Source organism: Semicossyphus pulcher, unplaced genomic scaffold (genome assembly GCF_022749685.1).
Source record: "Semicossyphus pulcher isolate SPU_LCO1_2020_fin unplaced genomic scaffold, fSemPul1.0.p SCAF_7, whole genome shotgun sequence".
Lineage (NCBI taxonomy): Eukaryota > Metazoa > Chordata > Actinopteri > Labriformes > Labridae > Semicossyphus > Semicossyphus pulcher.
Window position 1 is genome coordinate 10,671,863 of NW_027211748.1, and position 24,868 is coordinate 10,696,730.

Below are 24,868 nucleotides of genomic sequence, written 5' to 3' on the forward strand. Positions count from 1 at the left end.
AAATTAAACGCTTTCGAGATTGTTACACTAAACCCTTTTAAAACAAACGTAACGGTCATTACCGAGGGAAGCAGAAGAGCCACCAGACAACTTTCAGAACCTCGCAACAGTAAGTGCCGGGTAGAAGCGCTCGGAAATTGAGGTTGTGGGTGCTGCTAATGCATAAAACCCTGTTAGTGGACACAGGCCCCTAAGACCACAAGCGACAGTTGTGATAGCTTCAGGGATACAACCACAACAATCTATGACTTGTTAAAACTTGTTAACTTAAGCTCATTGTAACATTAATTGCCTTATGATTGTGGTACTGTAGTGCAAATTAAAGCTCCTTTGAGGAACTTTTGGATTGTGTTGACTTTGGCGCCCCCTGTGGACAATGCCGTACCTCTTATTTCTTTGCTGATTTTGTCCTGTACACGCTTAAGTGGTGGTTTTTAACAAACAATCGCATCATGCTTTCGTTAGCAGTCATATGTATCACTCACTTTTGCCCTGCAAAATGTAAACAAAGGCAGGGTGCTAATTTCAGCTGTTTCAGTGAAAAACTCCTCACGGGAGAGCTTTAAGGTTCCTCTACATATATGAAAGATCCTGGATTCTGTGTATTTAACATGAATAAACATCTTATATACCATTTCACTGCACTGCTCTTTCTGTCATTAATACCCATTTGCTGTAAGAGCTTTAAACCAGAGCAGACCAGGAGGCCAGATTTTGTTCTCAGCTGCAACTTGAATTACATACACTCAACAGATGTATCATGGAGATATTTTCTGACAAGTAGACAGAAATATCCCTCCGGCTTTGCTTGGCTTGCATCACAGACAAGCAGGATTCTCTCAGTGGAGCCACCAGGAGCTCAAACAAAAGCTGCCTTTGTCTTTTAATTTGTCACTCATCTAAGAATAAAGTTGACATCACAGGTATGGCTCACGGAGATATCTCGGCCCCCGTTTCGGTTAGCTGTTAATTTGTTTGTGCGGCTGTCTTGGCTTGCTCTATGTGAACTTTTGTTTTATATATCTATAGAAATTTTTGGGATATTACTCTAAAGCTCTCCGTTAGCTCAAGGCATGACAAGAACTCTTCTGCAAACAAATACGGATATCCTCAGTGGTCCCGCATGACCCGAAGTGCATTGTACTTACATGGAGATGTTTTAAGGCCAGACTCTCTCCACAGGATGACTAAATATATTGAAAAGGATTTGCCAACAAAAGAAAGTGTCCCATCAGCCTGTGGGAAACAAGGTTGATCCAAAACATGTATCTCAAGGCAGCCTGCAGCGAGATCTCCATGCCCAGGCAGAGAGGGGGGCCGAGGCTGGATCGCTGCCCCAGCTCCATACAGCAGAGGCAGGGGGCAGGAACCAGGGTGCAGCCCTCAAGCCCCACCAGCTTCTTTCCAGGAAGCTTTGAAGCCTGCAGACCTCAGGAGCAGCAGAGTTTGGAAGAGCGTCTTCTTGTACGAAACCATTTTTTCCAGGCGTCTACCCAACCTAGTGCCAACATGGTCTACAGGTAGGACATACAGATCTGAAGAAGCATGCAGACCTTCAAATAGAGAGATTAGAGGAGGAGAATTACAGCACGTTAATGCATTGATTACATTTTGCACCATTAAGGCTTATTTCGGTGATTCAGCAGCATATCAGCATTTCTTCATCTTCTCATGAGTAATGTGAAATTAGTCGAAAACCTAATCAGGAAAAACAGCTGCCTGTTTGTCAACTCATTCCAATTTGAATAATTTTCTAAACCACTGGAACTAAGATTATAGTAAAACTTTCCTCAGCAGGGTTCCTGCTCTGTTAAATACCTAATGCCTTCATCAACTCCTGATAAGAAACAGTCCTTCTTAGCACAGCCAGCCCCGGCTTTAATTCTCCTCTGCAATTAGACTTTAAGGCACATGAGACCACCACCAGACATACTGCTATGTATATTAGCTACAGCAGGTTTCAGTGCTGTGGAAAGACTGAGGATTTAAATAAGTAATGAAGAAGAAGGCTAATGTTTGACTGTCAAAGCAAAGCAAGGAGACTGTGAGCTGTCAGCAGTAATGATCAGACACATCATTCAGTTGAGGGAATTCTCCAGAGTAGCCATCTCTGAATGCAAATTTTCCATGTAATGGAAACACAATTAATTATTACGTCTTATAATGATCGCAAATGTTAACCTATGGAAATACACTTATTACTTTCTTGCCAAGAGCTACATGGATGAAATGAAAGTCCTTTCTCATGGCTGTTGAAGGGAAGGCGAGTAGACCGTTAGCTTACTAAGCATAAAGGCTGGTAGCAGGGAAAAATGGCTAGCTACAAATACAAATCTGCAGATACCAATCCAAATTTTTAACAAACATGTTATATCTTGACAGAGCCAGGCTAGCAAGTTACCACTTGCTAATCTTAAAGCTAAATTAGTGGGTTGTTTGCAGTATATTAGCATAAAGACAAAACAGTGGTATCAAGCTAATGATCTTACTTCTGACAAGGGAGGGAATTATTGTGTTTGCCACTAGTGTTCTTTGCCTACTGGGAAATGATTTTACAGAGTTGTTAGATTATTTTTTGCACGGCTGTGACTCTATGTTGTCTTTATTTTTTGTGTAAATTAAACAAATGGATAGAACATGTTAGCTTTAGAGGCTTTACTAGATTTGTTCATTTCTGAAAGAGCAAGCTAGCAGATTATGCTTGCATCGCTAAGCTACACACTTGCTAGCCTAGCCTTTAAATGAGTAGTATCGCTTCTCTCATCTAACAAAAAGGCTACTTCCAAGTATGTTTAACTATTTTTTAAATGGTACCTTATTTTTGCTAGGGTTAGGGTTGACTATACTAAAATCTGATGATAACAATAAAATAATATAGATTCATAGCTAGCTCAGAATCGTTTTCTCAGTGCTTTTTGAATGAGCTGTTGGTGTAGTTGAAAAAATGTGTTAAAATACATCCCTATACAGAAAGCATAACAGTGTTTCCAGACTAGCCTACCCCTGAGAAAGCATCAGGCTACAAGTTTTCAATAAAAACCGGCATCATTATTGACACACTGACACCTTACACTCTATCAATGCTTAACTAGCTTAACGCGCTACAAACAAAAGTTGAACTGAATGAATGCAATAAAGCATGATCAGATGGTTTTACTTCACAATTTCTGGCCTCATCCTCTGTATTCGTTGTCTTTAATTTGGCCTCCACCGGTCTCTGAGCCTGTATTCAGTACTGGTAAGGCCATGTTCACTGACAGGATGCTGAGTCTGATTTCATTGTGTGCTCGCATGGCTTTGGTTCTGGTGGCCATTTGGACGCAACTCCCCACTAGCATTCTTCGATGACCCCTTGTCCTTGGCCCGGTGCGATGACCTCAAAACATAACAGGGTATTTGGACCCCAGCTGCACAGCTAATTGAGCAAACTAGCTAACAGAAAGTTAGCGGCCAGAAGAAATCTGAGATAAACCAAAAAATATCTTCTGCATGAAACAAGTAAGTGAATTAAGATGTGAAACTTCTAATTAGTTAGCAATCAGTAAGGCCAGGCCGCCAGAAGAGTCTAATACCACGCGCAAGCCCATGACGACTACGTAAACGCAGAACTATGTTAATGAATGTTCAAGCGACACTTTGACAGTGACTGGTCAGTAATGTAGCTGGCCAAGCAGTTGGTCTTTTGATAGCTTTGTTGCATTTACTATGGGCATACTGTAAGCCTTTAAATTTGGTTTGATATTCTGCATAGATACTGAAAACTATTAATCACTGAGTGCTCACCATTAGAAATAAATCGCTATGCATCCACGTCCCTCTATCATTCAATATCCCTGCTATAAGGCCAAATGCCTGCTGGGCAGACACATAAGGTCACTAGGCATCTGTAGGTTATCACAATAAAGATGTCAGCGCTCATCAGTGTCACAGTATGCAGTGGTTTCAAACTAAGATGAGGTCGTGACAGAAGCCGGCCTGATAATGATGCTGATGGTCATAATGGTGAATGCTATAATGTGGAAATGAAGATAATTATGTGAACAGTAGTTACGGGGTGAAAAAGAGGATGATGTGATAATATAAGTGGATGCAAATGGATGGTTTTGTCGCTGTTGATGAAAGACGGTTTCAGGGATGATGATGATCTTGCATTTTCATACAAATCCTTCTCACAACGTCCCCTCCTGTCAGATTTGGAGTCAGGCTTCTTCGTCAGTATTTCATGCATGTTTGCTGGCTCCAGAGTGAAATTTGTAGCACTTGATAAGCGTGACCATTTTGTCTACACAGAGTCAGTATCACCCTATTAAGGCAGATTAAACAACCAATTCCTCCTCTGTGGTGTTGTACGCGCGGTGCATCACAATGACTAGTGCTGCCTGGTCTAATCTGCAGCATAGGGGGAAAGACTATAGAAATGCAGTGAGGGAGCGTGCCGTGCTAAATGCCGATTTGGAGAAGAGAGATGCGAGAGGGGGATGAGGGAGAGGAGATAAAAGACGGACAGAAGATTTGAGCAGAGAAGGAGAATGCAGAGAAGTGATGAAGCAGAGAGAGGGTGAGTGCTGCAGCAGTGACGTCACAGGCAGCTTGGAAAGGTTTCCTCTTGTTTATCTCTCATTTTCTCATCAGGAGGTTGGGCTGATAAGAAAAACGATCTGACATTGAGTAAGTGACCTTTTGAACATCAGAGTAAAAGTTGAAGACAAAAATCAGACGTTAAAAGGGCTGTTATTATGTGATAAGGAAGCTCCTGTTGCTGTTCTCCGTATAAATAGATGCAGTATTTTGGAGGGAAACAGGCAATGGTATCAAGCTCTGCTAACAGATGTTCCACACTGTGGGAAATCCAGGATAGAACTATTAATCAATGTCCTGTCTCCCAAGTGCTGCGTCATGTTCCCTCATCTGTTTCAACATGTGCACACTCACCATGTGCAGCTTTAAATCTCAGCAGCAAAGTTTCAGCGCTCTTTTATAGGTTTCTTACTGGAGCAATTAAAGCAGAGAGGCTTGCCTGAAGCTAACAGCGATGTCGCCCGTTGGGGATACCAGCCAAGAATGTATAAGAGAGAGTTCTAGTTGACGCTTTTGACTGACATACTTTTAAATGGGATCGACAGGGAGGAAGTTGTGAGTCGCTTGTGATATTAGAGGGATGTTAGAAACTTTGTCCGACTGCGCAGTTGCTTCTCCAGAGCGTCACAGAACAAAATGATCAAGCTAAAGCAGGCTTTGCCTGCAGGCAGAGAGGCTGTAAAAGATGTAGAAACTGCAGATAAACCAGGGCTTGTTTAGTTTTTCTTGGACGTTGTGTTATTTGAAGATGCACTTCACTGATTCTACCCATCAAAGACAGTTTACCTGTTAGAGGCATTGCTTTTGGGCCTGTTAGATAGAAATGTAGATAGATAGAAACCCTAAGGAAGAATTTGTTACACAGGGCAGGGGTTTAAAGGAAGTAGGCATTTACTTCGCTTTAATTTGCTCCGTTAAGGACTCTATTGAGTTGCATTTTTTTTAAAATGTAGGATGCAGCATTATTGGCTCTTCACCACTGATTGTATAAGAGAAGTGGACTTAACCTCTGGGTATTGAAATAAGGCCAATACAGAAGTGTGTTTAACCTACATTCTTTCCTAAGGCCAGAAGGGGACGGCTCCACTGGTTTCAAAAATATGTCAGATTGTATTAAAGTGACATATTTCCACGTTTGCTATTTTCAAGTCCTCTTTCAATCAGGATAGAGGCGTAGCAATCCATATGTGCCTTCGTGTCCAGGTATTATGTCTTAGTTCAGAAATGGGTGACTGGTGCTGTGTTCGAAATCGGATACTACATACTGGCAACTGTGTTCGGTGGTAGTATGTAGTACTGAGCTGTTCAAATATATCTTGCAGTATGTAACACCAGGCGGCAGTTTCCGGTTTTGGAAAGCGGAAGCAAACAATAACCTGCCAATAGCAAAAAGCTGCTTCTTTAGCTATAGCGCCCCCTTCTGCTCTTCTGCTGCCGTCTGCCATTTCAACTGCCGTTGTGACGTTTCCGCGCGTTGCATCGTGGGATACAGTAGGTACTTCTTGTCAACTTTTCCGCGAGCTGCATTGTTACAGAAAGAGAAAACGTTTCCTTGTGATTATTTGTTCTTAAATTTCAACATCATGATGCAGATTTGTAAGAAGTAAAAATTCAAGCTTTGTCAGGTCTGTCCTCAAGAGGAGAAGAAAACTTTTAAAATGCTCGTTTGTTGAACGGAGCTCAGATCGATCTGATGCATTCGAGGGAGTCGGGAAATCTGAACGCTGAACGGCTTGCGTGACACAGCGGCAAGAGAATTCATCCCAAGTGAAATTTTTAGATCTAGAACAGATTGTTAGCTTACATGCAGATGTCTGTTTATAGATATTAATAAGAAGCTCCCAGAAGCTGATGGGAGCCGGGATGTCATTATGGCGCATTATGTTCCACCTGCTTTTGCTCTCCTTAAGGACTGTTCTTTCTGCATACGCCGCAGCCTGCTGATACGTGACTGATCATTATTACTCGGACTACAAGCGTAGTTCAAACGGAAACCAGAACACTTGCCTTCCCAGAAAGAAAGATTAGAGATTAGTCCTCCAATAATTATTACAGCTTGAAAAGACAAAATACAAGACATGATTTAGTGTCAGATTTCACCAACAGGAGGTGATTAGGCCTCATCTGTGAAGGCCATATGCCAAAATATCTTTTTTTAGCATTCCAATGCACTTTTTGAAAGGACAGTAGAAAGTATGATACATATTTTCTTAACATTCTGGCTGATCATCCCGAGCAAACACACCACACCATTGCTCTTACTGACCCTGAAGCCGACTCCTGCATCAAAAAAAGCATGGCCCCCATCGAACTGATTCTCACCAGCATCTTCTCTTATCAGATACAATCGAGAAGGATATAAATAAAACTGTGTTCGCCTCGAGGTTGGGGAATGCTCAATGAACCGTGAAATCCTGCATTGTCACATTACAGCTCAGTGGGGGAGGAAAATAAGACGCTACGCTGCCTGATTGCTGGTTTACGCTTTATCTCACTGTGCCGCTTACAGTAACATCTGCTCTGAGATGTTAGCGTCAGTGTAAGGTCTCCATCCTTTGCTCTTCTTCGACACTATAATGAACTCTAACATGTGACGCATTACAAAGCATGGATTGCTGTTAATGCTATTTGTAAAGGGGTAATTGAGTAGTTATTAGATAATGAAAGCAAGTGAACGCCTCATAGGTCGTCACCTGTGAAGTGAAGTGTGTGTGTGTGTGACTTTCACATGTAGGTTAATGTTATCAGTCACCATATGCCGTCTTAGCATCCTGCCTGATGGGGGAATTTCTTTAAGTAAACACATGCACAAACAAACACACACACACACACACACACACACACACATTCCCCTAACTTCCATTCAGAATATATACCCCTCTCTCTCTCTCTCTCTCCTCTCTCTCTCTCTCTTTCCCTCTCTCGGAGTGTGTGGCGCCATGGTGAAAAGCACTGCAGCTCTTTCAGCCAGTCAGTCAGAGCCGGTCGCCAATACACACACCGTCTCTCTCCCACATTCAGCGCCTGCCTCTCTCTCTCTCTCCCTCTCTCTCTCTCTCTCTACGCTCAACACGCGCTGCTCTTCGCCTCCTCACTGCATCCTCGTCCTCCTCTCCATGAAGTGAGGTACCATGCATCCTCCCTTCTCCTCCTCCTCCTCCTCCTCCTCCTCCTCCTCTTCCTCGCCGCTTGTCCGTTACCACAGCAGGGTGTCTTTATCCGACAGAGCGTTCTTGCTTCAAAGCCGGGGACCGTAAAAAAAAAAAAAAGCTGTGTTACTTGCTGGAGGACTTTGGAGACGGGACAAGGCTGCGTGCCGGGTCTGAGGACAGCTGCTGGAATCGCTGATGCTGCTTCTGTCGGGATGCGGATCTTTGCGGGACTTCCTCTTGCTCCGTGACACCGCTTGATTCCTTTAAAAGTTGCAAGAGGGCACACGTCCATCAAGAATCTCATCCTTGTTGCTGGCAACTCACTGTGTGTAAGATAACTAAGATCTAGTGATGTGTTGGTGTTGCAAAATTCAGCTGTTTGCCGAGAAGATTTGGTTATTTGACTGTAAGCGTTTGCCTCAAAGCATGACCTTATTTTTAACATGTGTGACAGGAGTGTGTCTGTGATTACGCGTGCACAGAGGCGAAAGCACAGTGTGTTGCTGCAGTGTTACTTTCCTCACTCCAGGTGTTTGACTAAAAGGTTTAGCCGCGGTTGGAGGGGCGACAAAGACTCCCCAGACGCCGACAACTCCTGGCCGCCTGACAAAACTTCCCAGACAGCCTAAAGAGAAACAAATTAAAACGAGGCATTAGAGACGGACTTTGTAAACACAATTAGACAAATCAGGAACGAGCAAGGGACCAAATCTGAGGTGGAAACGGTAGAAGTGCTCAATGCTTCACGCAGGATGAGGTGAGGAAGATTAAACAGGACACATAGAGAGAAAAATGAGATAGAAGGAGGAGAAAAAGTAGGGCAGGATTGCTCTCGTTCTTCACGTTGAAGCAGCTTAGAGATTTGTGCAGAGGAAAGAGTTTTTCTCAATCAGTCTTCTTTTTTGGTTTAGCGATACATTTTTCCTCCTCTACTTGACCTTTAACCCTGACCCCTGAATTGGGACTCTCTTCCAACGACTCATTCAGTGCCTCTTCTCCTTCATCCTTCTCCCTCCATCTCCACCCTGTCTCATGTTTCCAGGTGGAGTCGGACCGGCACAGGATCCCCATCTCGACTCCTCACACACTAACCAGGACTGCAACTCTGCTATGTCTGATCTTGACAGAACATCAGCTTGAGATTCAGAGCAATCGGATGCGACCATCGTTCCTGCCTGTGATATCTGTATGAGATTCAGGCAGAGCTCGCCTGGACTCTTGATTTTCAACTTCACAGAAGAAAAACAAGGACAAAAAGTTGCACAGACAGAAAGAAAAGGGACTGTAAAGTAGTCTAAGGACACACGTAAAGCCTTGTTCGTCTTGGAGCTGCTCTAGTGGCCTTTTTCCGACAGCCATGCAGGTGTCCTTCGCATGCACGGACCACGGGCTGAAGGCCCCGCGTAACGGCGAGCACAGCAAGCAGAACGCCACCAGCCCCAACACAGCCAGCCAGGCCCGCGCACGCTTCCGCACCGTGGCCCTGATCGCTCGCAGCCTGGGCTCCTTCACCCACCGCTACCATCACAACCTCAAGGAGTCCACGGCCAAGCTCACGGGCATGAAGTACCGGTACGTAGAGTGAGGGTGGAGACTGTGTGAGAAAGTGGAAGGAGGAAGGTGTTTGGTTTAGGTTAGTATGCTGAGAAAAACACATTTCTGTAGTGAGGGAAATAAAGTGTATAAACGTACGACTGATAACGTGAGACAACATGAGAGAAAACAAGACGCGTTCATCAGGATGAGATCATTCAAAGGAGCCCTGGTGGAGACAATGAAGATATAAGAGCAGTGACAGGTGATGCGTGGGAGGGTGTGTGAGTGTGTCTGTGTGTTTGTGACAAGGCACAGACAAGATGCAGATTTATTGGCAGCTCTATATAATTAACAGTGTTTTCAGCGAACTACAATCTGGGACGGTTTGAAGTGCTTCGAGTTTCACATATTAACACGTTAATTCATCTGCTTGCACGTGCAGTTTAAAGGGAAAGACAGAGTGTACTGGTGTGGTAATGACGGATGAGAAGACAGAAAAGATGATGTCCTTCAGGCACACAGAAAAGTTATATTTTAGTTTAAAACACCTGTCGTGACCTTAAGGTGCAATCGCCTGCTTTTGTACTATGGGAAGTACACTGTACATAAACATGATTATGCTACAAGATCAAAAAGAAATCTGAAAAAACATCCAAACATTTCATTAAAATAGGATTATAGAATGAGCCATAATAAGCTTATAAATAATGTGTTTGCGGGCCCATCAACACAATTTGATATGCTGATAATGAAACTGACTGAAAAAAAATGGTGCTAAGAATCTTGAACACGTGTTTGTACTGACAAAATGCATCTATGAAGAGAGGGATTGACGGCACATGTAGGAGCATGAATGATGCAGTCCCGTATGTATTCAATAAGTTACAGTGTGGGAGATTTAAACAAAAGGCAGATTTTTCATAGACAACAAACAGGTTTGATAAGTAAGGGATAACAACGGATGATAGAAGTAGAAGTATAATGAGCAGGTGAAACCCCTTCAGGGTGAGACAAGACCTGTCTGTGACCTGCAAGACTCCGTCCTGCTCACCCTGTCGGGGTTCCATTCTGCGAACAGCCTGCTCACTATACCCCCTTATCACAATCAATCAATAATTTGACAACAAATATTGATTTGGAAATGATTATATTTATTTGAAAATGATTATTTTTCCATTTTAAAAAAGTCCGTTACACTCACAGTGAGAACTGCGTCCATACCAGTCATAGACTGTATTAAAAGAAGACGACATGACAGCTCCCTAAAAGTGGAGCAAAAACATCTCTATTGCCCCCTGCTGACTGGCTGCAGTATAGGTCATAAGTTCTTATCATGCTGATTTACGTCCAGGTGTTCATTCTGTTTGACTGACAAGTTTATTTTTAAGTAGTTATTTGATGCTGTCAAAATGATGATTGACAGCTCTGTTGACAAATGCGGCTCCTGCAGCTGATCTGTTCTGGATTAGCAGAGCAGAGGAGGAATGGTAAGAGGAGACGTAACTAAAACAATCACTACAGTCATTGAAGTTTACATATCTGTGAACGTTAACCTCAGACCAACACAAGAAGCTGTTCTGCTGTTAAACACGCCGGCATGCGGAATCTTTGCTGATTTTAGTGTGTGTCTTGGTTAGCGGAAGTGGCTCCAACCGCTGATCTCTACTGAGCAGCTCTGGCTCCAAATGACGTCACCATCGCAAGATGACAGCGCCCGTAACGGCGGCTATTTTGGCATCAATTTCATACAATGAGAGCAGATGGAGACGTGTCATCCATCTTTATATGCAGTCATTGAGAGCGACGGTTAACTCTGTAGCCTTCTTAAAATTTGCCAATCTAGCTGTTTTTCCCATCTGTAAACAGACAGACGTCAAATTTGCTTCTTCAGCAGATTGATATGATTACAGTTAGTCCTCTGGATCGTGTCATTAGCCGAATCCCTAGCAACGGTCTGTTCTTCATAGCAACAGTCTTTTATGAAGAAATAGCAGACCTCGGAATGCCGTAAATAAACCAATCAGAATAAAAAAAAAAAAAAGGGACTTAAAGCAGCGACTTCCTGTCGTTGTAGCCCAGCTGTCAACTACAGAAGAAAGACTGATTTGCTGTAGTCAGTACACCGTCAGCGTGTAAGCAGTAATTAAACATTTTTTATCGTATTTGACACTGTCATTTTATTTATACTGGATTCTAACTTTAGTAGCTGAATGGATTTTTATTGGTTAGAGATACCCGCTAATTTGACCGTATTTCTTGTTTGTTATAGACATGTCCGTTGCCAGCAGCAGTCAAATTTTCCTAAGTTACAAGTTACAAATCATTGCTGAGTGACTTTCCAGTAGCTGTCCCTCAGCCGTCGCTACTAAAAGTCCCTAATAATCAGTCCTGTTAGTAAACAATTTGAATGAGATATGACAGAACATTACCGATAAGTACTAAACAGTACATAACTGACATAACGGTGAGGTGCAATCCACATAGCTAAATAAATCACCTGCTACACTCTGTGCATCCACAGCCCAACACCTCCCTGCACCACAGCCGAGTTTGATCAGCCGACAAGCTCTGTCACAAACTTGTTCGCCAGCTTCAGTTTGAGACTCTGAGCGAGCGTCATGCGGTTCTCAATAACCGGCTGCGACCGTAAAGTACATTCTGTGAGGTGTGACAGCGAAGCCGAGCAGAGCCGTGCACTCCAGCTCTCCGTGTGTGTCTGTGTGGGAGTCGTAACCAGGCTGGGCCAAGTAAACAATGCTCTCTTATCTCGCTGAGTGGGCTCTTAACCCAGACCTGCAGGAGCAAAATAGTAGCTTTCACCTCACACTGTTGGATTACTGGAGAGGGTGACATCATCGCTCACAGTGTCAGGATCAAGAGAGACGCAGAGAGAGCGAGGGGGGTGATGGGAAGGATGCAGTTGGAAAGACGAATTGACGGAAAAAAACAGAATAACAGATTGAATGAGAGAGGGAATCAGGGCACGCAGGTCAGTTCACAGAAAAAGAGGCAATTAGCAGAATCTGTGCAGATTGGATGCCGAGCAGCTAAATGTGATAAGTGTCTGCTTGTCACACTATCTCATCGCGTTTCCATAACAACATTGAAATGGCCAACTTCAATCTGTTCCCGGCTCCAAACAAGCCTGATGACTCTATTGTGCGAAAGTGTTTCAGCTTTTACAAAAGGACTTTTCTCCATTAACGGAGATGATTAATTTTCAACAGTGTATTGTCGCATCGCAGCTCCATCATTTCACCTTTTTGATTTTTAGTTACAGACACAAAACATTTTTTTTTTATACTGTTGCATCTTTTTTCCTTAGTTTTCCTGCTGATACAAATTCCATGGCTTCTTATGTGTGTTGGGAAGATTTGCTCGTCCTTGTTGCTCCTTTAAAAACAGGTGGAGGATATTAGCACTAAAGCCTCCAAGCTGTCAGCAAATCCCCCTATTTCACCACAGAGAAGCAAATATTGGATGAAAATCTCATCAGCGACATCCCCTCTCTGCTCCCTGTTTGCTTAAAGCTTTTTCTCAGCACTGTATCTCTCTCTTTCTTTCTCCTCTGACTCAAAGGTGTTTGATTAAAGTATGTCTCTGGATTTCATACGACAGGAAACCTCTTGAGCTGACGCCAACAGCTCAGATACTTTTGGCCACGCAAACTCCAAAGATTTCTCCGCACAAACAAAAGGAAGCAGCATTTCTCTAAGACGTGTGCTTGTGGGCGTCCGCATTGGCACATTGCGTTACATACATGACTGCATGTATGTGCAAGTGTGGCGTTCAGGCTCCACACTGCGAACATCTGAAGGCGTAGCAAGTTGAGGCAGAAGATGTGGTGTGCACAGCGAGAGGGTGAACTAATAATACCATCATTCGCAGCATTTTGGTTGTCATGGCGATCCAAATATAGCGTAGTTCTAGTTGTGGTGTCCCCGAGTTGCAAACCTCCGAGGCTGTTTGACCTTTACGCTTAAAATAATGCAAACCCACAAACAGAACAAAAACAGGCCAGAGAATGTGATTTAAGAGAACATGCTGTTGTTGTTGGCTTCACAGATTATTTCTGGTTCCTGTTCGGGAGAAGTTCATAACGGTCATCAGGCAGCAGAAGGCCTTTTGACAGTCCAGGAGGTTCTGGGAAGATTGCGCTTGGTTGGTTCAGAGCCTGGCTGCAGATGGACGTGCAAAAAAAAAAAAATCCCTTCTGTTGGTTCCTTCGGATGCGGGCTTATCAGCGGCCAGCAGAGAGAGAGAGGCACTCTGCTGTGTGTGCGTCAGTGTGACCAATGTGCTGCAGAAAGCAGCCGTGTAAAGTGTTTTCCTGAGCACATGGAACAGCCAGAAAATGTGCTTCATTTCAAGGTGCTCCACATTTACACTCGATCGAGCTGAATGAAACTTTCGGAGGAAACCGTCGGAGTTTGTTTGTGTGCAGCCGCCTCAGAGCGGATGTCATTCTTACTTTCATGGATGACTCTGCTGAGCCTCCAGCGTGATGCTTTAATTAAAACAGTCTCCTCTTTTGAGCCCCGCTATTTAAAAAACCAACGGGCTCTCAGCAAAAATACTGGTGAAAGTGGGATTTTCTTAACGCTATCATTTCTCCTGAGTCGCCCAAATAATTGGAGGATTGAAGTCTTCTGCTCTGATCCCAGGAGTTTGGAATCATTATGCTATTAAAAAATAGCTGAGGCGGCAGTAAATCATCATCATTTGGAAAGTATTTTATCATTATTAAGGGGTTTAATCACCTCGGTCAAGGACTCATGAATACACTGCAGATTTTTAAACAAATTACGCATGAAGTCAGCAAGAAATCTGCTTTTTTCTTTGTAGCACAAGTAAATGGGTTTAGAAAACACGTATAGAAGAAGATTACATCGCAGGCTGACATTTTCAGCAGCTTTAAGGAGGATTCATGCAAGTTTGTGAGGAGTTTTTGCTGCTGTGGCTCTTGTCAGGATGCACCATGAATCATAATTTGCTTCCTTGTTGCTCTCTGTCTTTTATAGTGTGTGTGCATGAGCGGTTGCCTGTGTATGTGCACACATGCGTGTGTGTTTGCATGCATGTCTGCACCCAATGCTGCTCTCTGTTTGGCGGTATATATCCTGCTCTTTCAGTTTGCCCATCATACGTCACAACTCTAACATAAGTATATTTTATGTTCCCGCATTATTTGCTTCAGCTGTGATGTGTAGCTCTAATAACATGCTGCACAACAGGAGCCCTGTAGCTTGGAGCTCCTCTCCGCCTAAAGACCAAACAAGCCCCAAAGGATGCGAGCGGCCCAATCCCTCAGTTTAAAAGACAGGGTGTTTGCTTGGGCTTTGCATTTTAATTAAAGGTCACAACTTAAACGCTTTTCTGTACGCTTAATGGTTTTCTAATAGTGTTGCCTTGCAAGTGCAATTTGGGCTGTTTTCCTTCAGGGGCCTCTGTAAACAGACTGTAATGATAAAGATAATAGGAAGCGATCAAACTGGAATAAAACACTGCTGCTTGTGTACAGCAGCAATGTGAGTTTAAATGCTTGGCTGGGCTGAAGAAGCCAAATCTATGAATAATCAGATAATCCTGACCCATGAAATCTACCTCAGGCCTCTTTATTATTATTGTAGGCTTGTCAAATGTCACTGAAAGCACAGTTTGACCTTACAGAAACGCTGTGAGGTCAACAGAAATTTCAGAAAAACATGACCTAGCATGATATATAATTTATTATTAGCATTATAATTAGAGTTATGTGTCACTAAAGCAACTATTTTGTCCAATTTCCTTGAGAATAAGCTCATAAATCTTCTGAATCTGAAAGTTCTTCATTTCGCTGCACACCATTGAAAAGAAACCACACCTAAAAAAAGTACTGTGACATACTTTCTATCAGTGCTGTAAGAAGGTTTTCAGTTATCATTATATGATTTTTTTCTCCGCCCCACATTGCCAGGCTCTCTCTGAAATCATTCTGAATCAACCACTTCAGATCAGCCCACACGATTTTCAATACAGGATCAACCCACAGGCCACTAGCTTCGTGTGTCCCTGCCTAAAATACAGCTTTTTTCTCTGTGAGCTTCTCTACCCTATCGGTCACTCTGGTTTTCTCTTACGATGTTTGAATTTGGAGAAATAAATGTGCATGCAAAGTGTTCTTTGTGCACATCTGTGTGTGCTGCATACAAATGAAAATAGCTGAATCAATGTGGACTTTGGCCCCGTGGAAAAACAAAGCAGAGAGTCGGGACCAGACTCCGGCTCTTTTCCTGCACACTCACTCACACCGTCCAAACATGCGCATTGTGCAGGGCCCTGTAGGGAGCTGTCATTTCCTATTTCCCATTCTGTGTCATATAGAATTCTTTATCTGTAGAGGGCGTTTGATCTGCTCAGACTTGGGGCTTGGACTTGCAACTGTGCAAGCCTCTGTCTGCTGCTAGCTCTGCCTCTCTCTCCGCCTTTATAGCGCTCTTTCTGCTTGTTGAGCCATGAGGCCTGTAGGCTTCATCAGTGATTTATTTTTTTCCCCAGAAACTCTGCTGCAGCTTTTCTTTCATACTTAATCTATTTATTTTCCCCTCAAACTTCCCTACTTTCTTTCTCTCCACCCACACAGGCCCTGTCTTTATTCACAATATGACCCGTCTTTTCTCCCCTGCACTGAATTATTCTGATAACAACATTACGGTTGTCATCAGGAGAGCGCTGGGAACAGAGGAGGTGGGTGTTGTCTAATCCCTCCGCCCATCAAGGTTGGCTTGTGTGGGTTTTCTCAGTCTACATTAATCCCCAGCAGAGTGAGGAGTTTTATCTGTTTACTCACAACCTTGAGGAGAGTGTTAGCTGACAAATATTGATTCGAACAATCCAATATCGGGAAATAAATCACAAGGAATGCCCCCGGTGGGACTCGAGAACAAAAGAAGCGCTTTCCAGGATGTAAATGAAAGAAACTTCCTCCCACGATAAGGGGTCATTCCTGCTTAGATTTCAGCACATTAAATCGGCCAGATGTTTATTTGATTTCAGCTGGGGATCCACTAAGAATAGACACGGCGACATGAAGTAGCAGCTCGCAGGATGTTCATAAGTGGTGACAGGTTTGTGTGAGGGGGCGTCTTCAAATGACTCATTTGTCATTTTACTTCCAGGCTTCTTTTGGGCACCATCCAAGCATGAGGGGCCGAGAAACACTCAGAGGCTTGCAAAGTTGATTATGCTCGAGTTTGTATGGACGTGTTGTCCTTACAGTGTTCATAAAGAGTGGGCCTATTTTCTCTCTTTCTCCCACTATAGAACCAATGTTCTCTTAAACATGAAGTTCCCTCTTTTGTTGCCGCTGACATGCAGTAATTTCCTGGATAATTAGCTTCTTTAGCAATGTGCCTCTGCTGGCACCCACTCCCCAGACCTGGACGGCTCTATTACACGCTGCAGCAGGCTGTGTGGTTAATAATCAGGCATGGCTGTTGTTGCTACTTCCTGACTCCATAGAAATCACAAAGTACAAGCAAACTGCTCTAAAATCTTTTGTTTCCCTCCGCTCATTAAGGCAGCACGTATACATTTAAAGCACCAAACTGCTAATTTAGCTCATGGAGGTTCTCCAAACACATTTTTGTTCCAAGGACGGCCAGCTGTATTTGGAAATGGAACGTGCCTGCGAGCTTGTTTTTTTGTTGAGATATTGTGCATGAATGAGCCACTGCAAACATGAAACAGTGTCAATGATAACCAAAGGGAAATGTACGTACACCTCAGATCTGTTCCAGGCATTAGGCAGCTGATTTACCCAGAATGACTTGCACTAAATTCAGCCGTGAACGTCCCTCATCCTCGACGCTGTTTGTCCTCAGTAACCCGCCCCGTCTGAACACACACAGATTCAGTTGGAATCACACGTCTAACCCAAGGTGCAGCCCTTCCCCCACGCCTTCATGGATCAGAGCTCCCACTCTATAATACATCAGAGAGACGGAGGATACAATATCCAAACTCCTCCACCAAATTAGAGACGAGAAGGCATCCCACGAGTTGTGGCTCTCCTTATTTTCCCCTGTCATGTTATTATCAGTGCCCTAATTACACCATAAATCAAAGAATCCATAAATGTATCGAGTCACCCAAAGCGTCAATATGTAAACACTTTCCTTCTTATGTTACCTCTCTTTATCATGCAGCCACCGACTCTATGACTGATGCCTCCCTCATGTCGAACACCTAATTGAATTGGCTGTGGGCACACTTAGATAGCACGGGCTCGGATTAGTCCGTATTCATCTTGACGGGCACAGGCCATTAGTGGTCGGGCACGGGAAAACGACCGCTGGCGGTTTTTAAGGCCTCATTTGTTGTAATGAGCGAACGCCTGCAAAACCAGGCAGAAGGCACAATCCCCAGACGGATAATTGGAGGGTTGTTTTCTGTGTCAAGAAATAAGTATTTGGACATATTCTCCTCTCGAGATTACGCGTGTTGCTTGTGATTGCGGCCTTGTGCGTGCATGTGGCCTTGTTGATTCTCAGAGAAATATGTCTCAATTTCACAGGGTTGTCTTCCAATATTTCTCTCTATTAGATGGCTGTGGCTGTCTTCCCAGGGCAGCGGATCCCCCTTGATTCCGTTTTCTTTCACCCACGGTCCACATACTTGGACACATGTGGCGGCGAAAGGAGGAACAGTCTGCTCTTGGTGTTATCCCCATTGTTAAGTCATTAAACGCCCGCGCCGCATGATTCCCCGTCTCAGTGGGACTCGATGCGGCACAGATTGTAAAATGTTAAGTGGAGGGTTGAGAGTCTGAACTCTGCAAGAGCTCTGATGTCTTGGTTTAACTTAGTAAGAGCTCAAAGTGCTGTGTTACATTGCGGCAGATCAGCTGGATGCAAATTAACTGTTACGGAGAAGACGGGTGGTGCACTGTTGCTTTTTTTATTATAGGCAGGGGGATGCATTAAGAAGCAGAGACAGAAAGAGTGCGTGTGTGAGGAGCTCGACTGAAAGATGCTGCCTCATAAGTGGCGAGCGAGCATTGTTGTGCATTTTCTTTCCTGCTGTAAAAGATTGTACGAGGATGAATGAGGGTCAACACATCAAAAAGTAAAGTACAAAACTTCCTGCTTCTTCAGCACAAACAGTAATTGTATTGTTTCGGGTGTGAGTAGAATATTTTTCAGGGTTTCCTTTCCTTCCAGAGAAGCTTGGCTCCATATTCGTGGAATAAAATAAGTCTTCCTCCTCTCTTTAATCTCTCAATTCTGATTCAGGGTTGTTTTTATTGTAAGCTCAACAATATCCAAATTGCTATCTGCTATTTCATTTCAGTCTATGAGTTATGACGTAAAAACAACATAGATTATAGCCTTTTTGTTAAGCCGAAGAATCCAGAGATGAATCCATGAGCGCAGTAATTGCGATCACACTTGGCTGATGACATCTTGAGCCTTAAAAACGCTGCTTTTTGTTAATCATACTCTGTTTTTTCCTGGTAGGAACCTGGGGAAATCTGGGTTGCGTGTCTCCTGTCTGGGGCTCGGTGAGTATATTTAATTAGCATCAGAGGCAAATGTCTAATGATTTCATAAGCATCCAAGTGCACACTCAACCCGTGTGTGTGTTTGTGTGTGTGAGGAGAGAGAGGATGTAGTGCAAAAGAGCTAAGCAGAAGGGGAACGCAATTTCATTATATCCCTACAGCCTCTTCTAAACCTTATGCATGTTTCATACGCATGGAGAGCCATGAGAGACAAAGCTGTTCACAGAGTGTTAATATTTTTCTTGTTAATATTTAATCAATAGCACCGGTTTGCTCACCATGAGGGTAAACACTCTCATTCATCTCTTGTGCTTGTGCTGGCCTTATCTTTACATGTGCATGTGTGTGTGTGTACAGTATTGTGTTTGCCAGTCATTACAATGGTTTATCAGAATAATTTCACATAGCAGAGGAACAATGCAGTGCAGCCCAGCAGATACTCAAGCACCACTAATGACAGGACATCTGTGAATGACTTCAGTAATGATCTCTGTAGTGATTTTTTTTAAGACTTAGCCATGTTGCATTCATCAGCAGGAAGGAGTAATAGAGAGCGAACCATACGTCAACCCTAAAGGAATTAGTTTCAAACCCTATTATTGGCAAGTCTCGCCCTGCGTTCGTGCCCTTGAGCAAAACATTGATTTCTCCTTGTTATTTTCTTTAAGAAGAGGAGAGAAAGAAAATGAGCATTTCATTTAAATAGGCTGCTTTAGCATTTGAAGCTATGTGGATTTCTGGACTTTACTGTCTCAAATGCATCATCAGTTTTTTAAGGAATAGTTTGACATTTTGGAAGAGACTGACATGAAAAGATTGATACCACTCTTATATGTGGACGCTAAGCTAGCAGTCAGTTAGCTTTAATCTAAGCACAAAGACTGAAAAGGGGGTAAACAGTTAGCCTAGCTAGCTTTAAATTGCATGGTGGGAGCTAGCCTAAGTTTTCTGTTTTTTTAAGTTCTGTGAAATATGCTTCACCCTCACCTGTAAACATATCAGTGACGTCAAAGCCTTTATTCCAAGTTAAGCAGCTGAAAAGACGTGTCAGCAAGAAAGCAAAATTTGTATTGTCTCAAATACATCTTTAAATTTCAAAGGAATGTTTACACAGTTTAGTAATCATGCTTATTCTCTTCTTTGAGACCTAAATGACAAGATAGATACCACTACCACATATCTGCGCTTAGCTAGCAGATATTTAGCTTCAATTTAGCACACTGACAGAAAAGGGGAAATAGCTAGCCTAGTTAGCTTAAAATGTTGAGCTGAGCTGATGTTTTATTTCTTGTTTAGGTGCAATGTGGCAACCTTTTTCTAGAAACTTATCAGTGACGACAAAACGTATCTGTTTTTGTACATAAACGCAAAATAGCATATGAATTACAGAGCTTTAGAGGTGCGTGTTGTTACCCACAAACAGAAGCAGCTGTTACCCCATGTTTACAGCCTTTATTCAAAGCTAAGCTAATCGGCTGTAAAGACAGCTTTCGCCAAGATAGCACAAGGGTATTTTGACCACATTTTTTCCTTTAAAATAGTTTTGCAAATAATAATGAAGTTACTTGAAAATGTATTTAATTGAAGCTATGTGGATTTCTTCTTTTTATTGTCTCAAATACATGTTTAGATTTCAAAGGACTGATTTGACAGTTTAGGAATCATGCTTATTTGGATCCTTGAGACCTAAATGACAAGATTGATATCTCTACCTCATATCTGCGCTTAGGAAAAGTGGAAATAGGTAACATAGCTAGCTTAAATGTTTTGGGGTTAGGTCCAATGACCCGCAAACTTTTTCTAGAAACCTAACTGTGACTACAAAATGTCTCTGTTTTTGTACATAAACCCCAAAATAGTGTGTTAATAACAGAGCTTTAGAGATGCTGGTCAGTGCGTGTTGTTACCCACAAACAGAAGCAGCTGTTTACAGCCTTTATTCCCAGCTAAGCTAATCAGCTGTAAAGACAGCTTTTGGCAAGAGATCAAATGGGCATTTTGACCAAAACTTTTCCTTCAAAATTGTTTTGCGAATAATATTGTAGTTAATTAAGAAAAAAATGTATTTTAATTGAGCGTTGCCAGATATGAAAAATCAGCTTGTGCCAACACTAATCTGCTCCTACAGCAGCTCCTGCATTACTTGTTATTAATGTGACAACAAGCAGCATGGGACAGGATCAGGAAACTGCAGAGTACCAGGAGAATTTAAAATCTCTAACAAAAACTGTGTTCAGCCTATGCTGTTTATAGGATGAACAGATCGCTGCAGCTGCTTCTTTCTATATAAAGAATAACAATACATCATTGCAGTCTGTGTGTGTGCGTCTATGCAGAGTCGTGTGCAGCGACTGTAAGAGACCTCACGTAACCTGAGTCTAAATCTTACTCCTGTTATAGGGGTGTTTATCGACAGTGTCAATACTGCTATTACTTATCAAGTCTCTTTTAGCTTTGACAGATGACAGGTGCTGTCTGTTTGTCTACATGCGCCTGTTTGAGGCTGGAAAGAATGAGGAAAAAGGTCCAAAAAATCCAGCCCCCTGTGACCCTGAACAGGATAAGCGGTATAGCTAATGGATGGATGGATGGATGTTCCTTAGCATCTGTATCAGAGGGCACACTCTCATCTGGTTACTTTAGCAATACAGTTATTACTTCCGACATCTGTCCTCCATGTATGGAGATGTGTAATTCCTGCTCCATTCACCACCGGTCAATGCAGCATTTGTTCCGATGTGGGTTTCTGTGTGTCACAGCCTCAAGTGACAGGGTCAAAAGGTATATTCAAATTTGAAAAATTGGGCAGCAGAAATTTTGATGAAAAGAAAATTTGTTGACCACTGCTATCTTATACATATCAGGGTTATCTGCTGCTACACTTTTTGAACAGCTTCTTCATTATTTCATATTTGTGTGAGATGACAAAAAGCTGCATGGGACCAAATCAGGGTAAAGTTTGGGAGGAGAACAAAACTATTCTTAAAATAACTGTTTTCCCAATGCAGTGTTGATGCTTTGGTGGTCACTGAGTTAGCCACTTAGCTCCGCCTACCCTCTCTGGTAGACCAACCACTGCTGGGTGAAGGAAACGCGTCACTAACTGGGCGCCGCTTGTGATTGTTTCCGCGAATGTCACCATAGACACCCAGTCCCCAAATATTTTTTTGCAAAGGCTTTCATCAGTGGGCCATAGGCTCAGACATCATTATGTTACCTCAATCGGTGAGATAGTGACTTAACAGACATTTGCTTAAATGAAAAAGTTCGAAGTTATACCTTTAACTTTTTCAGTTGTTTACAAAAGAGCTAAAGAAGAGATTACTGTCAATCCAAGCACCCAGATACTTAAACTCAGACATAACCTGATTTTGTCGTCTATTATTTTATCTGGTTCAGTAATAATACACGTCTGGTTGGTGAAGATCAGATTGTTTTGTACATATGACATAAGAAATGAACGGTTCAGCCCCGCTTTGATATAGCTCACTGCTTTAAGTTATGACAAGCTTGCCATATTGTGAAACATCCATAGAGAAAACAGTATCATCAGCATATAGATGGATTTTCAAATTGGGACAGACAAAATAAGTCTTCCCAGAATAGATTAGGGTTGGGCAATTCTGCAAAAATGTGATGGAGTGACTGACTGAGTGAGTGAGTGACGGTACTTTCAGAGCCGTAGAGAGAGAGAGTTGCAACATCGCAATGGCGGATCATGGAGCATATTGGACCTCCACTGACGCGACTCTCTGTCTATACGGCTCGGGATACTTTGCTCGGGGAGTAGGCGGGGCTGCTCCTCTGCTGCTCCTCCACTGTCCTCACCTACGTCCACAGCGCACACCTGCTTTCAAACACCTTGTCATCGGCCTCATAAGAACAGTCCTTGTAACACATTGCCCACAAAAGTGCACATTGACCTGATACAGTCAGCCACATACTAGGTTTTGACCTCGTCTTGTTTTATATCATTAAAAGTAGCTTATGTACTTTCATCTAGGGCAGCGCAGAGTGTTGTGATTTCTGAGAGTGATATATGCATGTGCAAGATGTAGATGTTGTCGTACATGAGTGCACATAACACGACAACAGCAGTGGATAAGCAAAGAGTACATGCACAAACATGAAATACAAATTATTTTATAAGGTAACTAGGAGGAGAGAAACCATCCTTTTCCCGATATCGATCCAATTGACGCCACAGTTTGATTGATAGTGAGAAGAGAAGATCAATGATGATCAGATTTTGTGTTCTGCTATTTAAATATGAAGTTATACATTTGAGTGCACCTTTTCTGGATCAACATTCATCCCTGACGTTCGACTGTGATGGCTTTAAGACAGGAGCATCATCATCTGGTCATGCAAAAATGTCAAAGTTATGATCAATGCAAGACTAAAATGACTTTGAGTGGTTTGCAAATAATGTTGTTTTCAAGATTTTTTATTTTACTAAACATTGATGCTTCCCTCAACAGGCACATGGGTAACGTTTGGAGGTCAGATCTCTGACGAGGTAAGACATTTTGTCAAATCCATTACTCACCAGTCACAGCTCATGTGCAGACGTTAGCTTTCATTATTTCAGACATCCAATACTACTAGTGCAGAGTTTGTAGCCCCCATGGGAGAAATGTAAGAGTTGCAGGACTGGATAAACTGGATTTATAATAGTGTCAGAGTGAGACGACCACAGTCAACAGTCTGGTAACGGTGTCAATTTTCTAATATCACAGCAGGCTGTTAACTCCCCGTAGGCTCTAACAAGGCCAAACAGTCAGGTCTTATTTCTCTCTGTCACAATGTATTAAGTGAAAGACCTCCTCTGAAGCTGAGTACAGTAAGTGAACAACATCCTGACTAATTTGGCCTTCCGTGTATGGCTCTGAACAAACTGCAGGCGCAGGAACTAGGTCAAAAATAGTCTGGGAAATATATGGAGCAGTAAACAACTTTAATCAACAAGCAGCTTGTACAGTTTTCTTGTTGATTTGTAGCTCAGCGGGACAAACAGATTTACAACCATTTAGCCTCTTTGGAGAATTTCCTGGCCTGTCCTTTTTGATGTGTAATTTAGGTATTATTTATGTCATGTATGACACTTTTCTTGTCCGTGTCAGGTGGCAGAGCAGCTGATGACTATCGCGTACGAGAGCGGGGTCAACCTGTTTGACACGGCAGAAGTCTACTCCGGGGGGAAGTAAGTGATGTGTCTGATTTGTTGTCATATCCACGAAGCACTTTTCTGGTGTTGTCAGCTTTTTTTATATCAGGATGAGAGATGTAAACTACCTTTCGCCCACCTGAGGAGGCCAGAACGAAGAGGTAGCCGTAACTCTGAAGTGATTTACATAATCATATTCATCACTGGAGGCTCTCCTTTATGCTTACCATTCAATCTAACTTTATTGGCCTGGACATTGTCTTGGTGAATAATCTAGGACAGGCTGTAGCTGCATGAGGATGAATATTAATCTCAAGATTGCTGGTGAAATCCAAGCGTACAGTAGAGGCGTCCGTCCTTTATCTCGTGCTTTTCTCATTTTGAGTCAGGTATTCATGCTGGAGATGTGTGCCAGATAACAGGCACGCTTACATGTTCTTAGAGAAGCGGCAGCCTGAGGAGTAATCTCATGATCTCATTGTGTATTTTTATCTTTTTAGAGCAGAGATAATCCTGGGAAACATCATCAAGAAAAAGTGCTGGAGGTAAAGTACGGTCTCTAAAGATTCTGAATGTGTTCTCCTATTTGGGTTGTCTACAGTGAATGTTCATACACTACACGGGCAAACGTGCGCAGGCAAGCAACATATGCAATTACATGTAAGCATCTTGTTACAATTATGCCTCCACCCTTTGGGGAAGTCTCTAGGGATGCTTCTGTTTAGCTACAAGAGCCTTAGTGAGCTCATGCTCTGATGTTGGGTAATAAAGTCCGGCTTCAAGTTGGTGTTCAGATTCATCCCAAAGGTGTTGAGGCCAGGGCTCTCTGCAAACCAGTTCCTCTATTGCTTTTAAAATGATAGAGCCTTCATGAAACTGGTACCACGAAGTTGG

General features: G+C 42.8%; 1 protein-coding gene across 2 annotated transcripts in view; it reads left to right on the forward strand.

The window, feature by feature from the left end:
* Positions 1-4,500: 4,500 nt before the first annotated feature.
* The window catches only part of kcnab1b (potassium voltage-gated channel subfamily A regulatory beta subunit 1b), a 37,448-nt gene continuing 17,080 nt past the window's right edge, over positions 4,501-24,868 (forward strand). Inside the window, exons 1-6 of one of the 2 annotated variants that reach the window (XM_069684259.1) lie at positions 7,779-8,059; positions 8,773-9,302; positions 18,764-18,807; positions 23,289-23,326; positions 23,931-24,010; positions 24,475-24,519. In XM_069684259.1, coding sequence (XP_069540360.1) covers positions 9,088-9,302; positions 18,764-18,807; positions 23,289-23,326; positions 23,931-24,010; positions 24,475-24,519 — 422 coding nt within the window. In that variant the 5' untranslated portion in view covers positions 7,779-8,059; positions 8,773-9,087. Of the gene's footprint in view, positions 4,559-7,778; positions 8,060-8,772; positions 9,303-18,763; positions 18,808-23,288; positions 23,327-23,930; positions 24,011-24,474; positions 24,520-24,868 lie in introns of those variants that run through there. The other variant, XM_069684260.1, reaches the window with a different exon arrangement.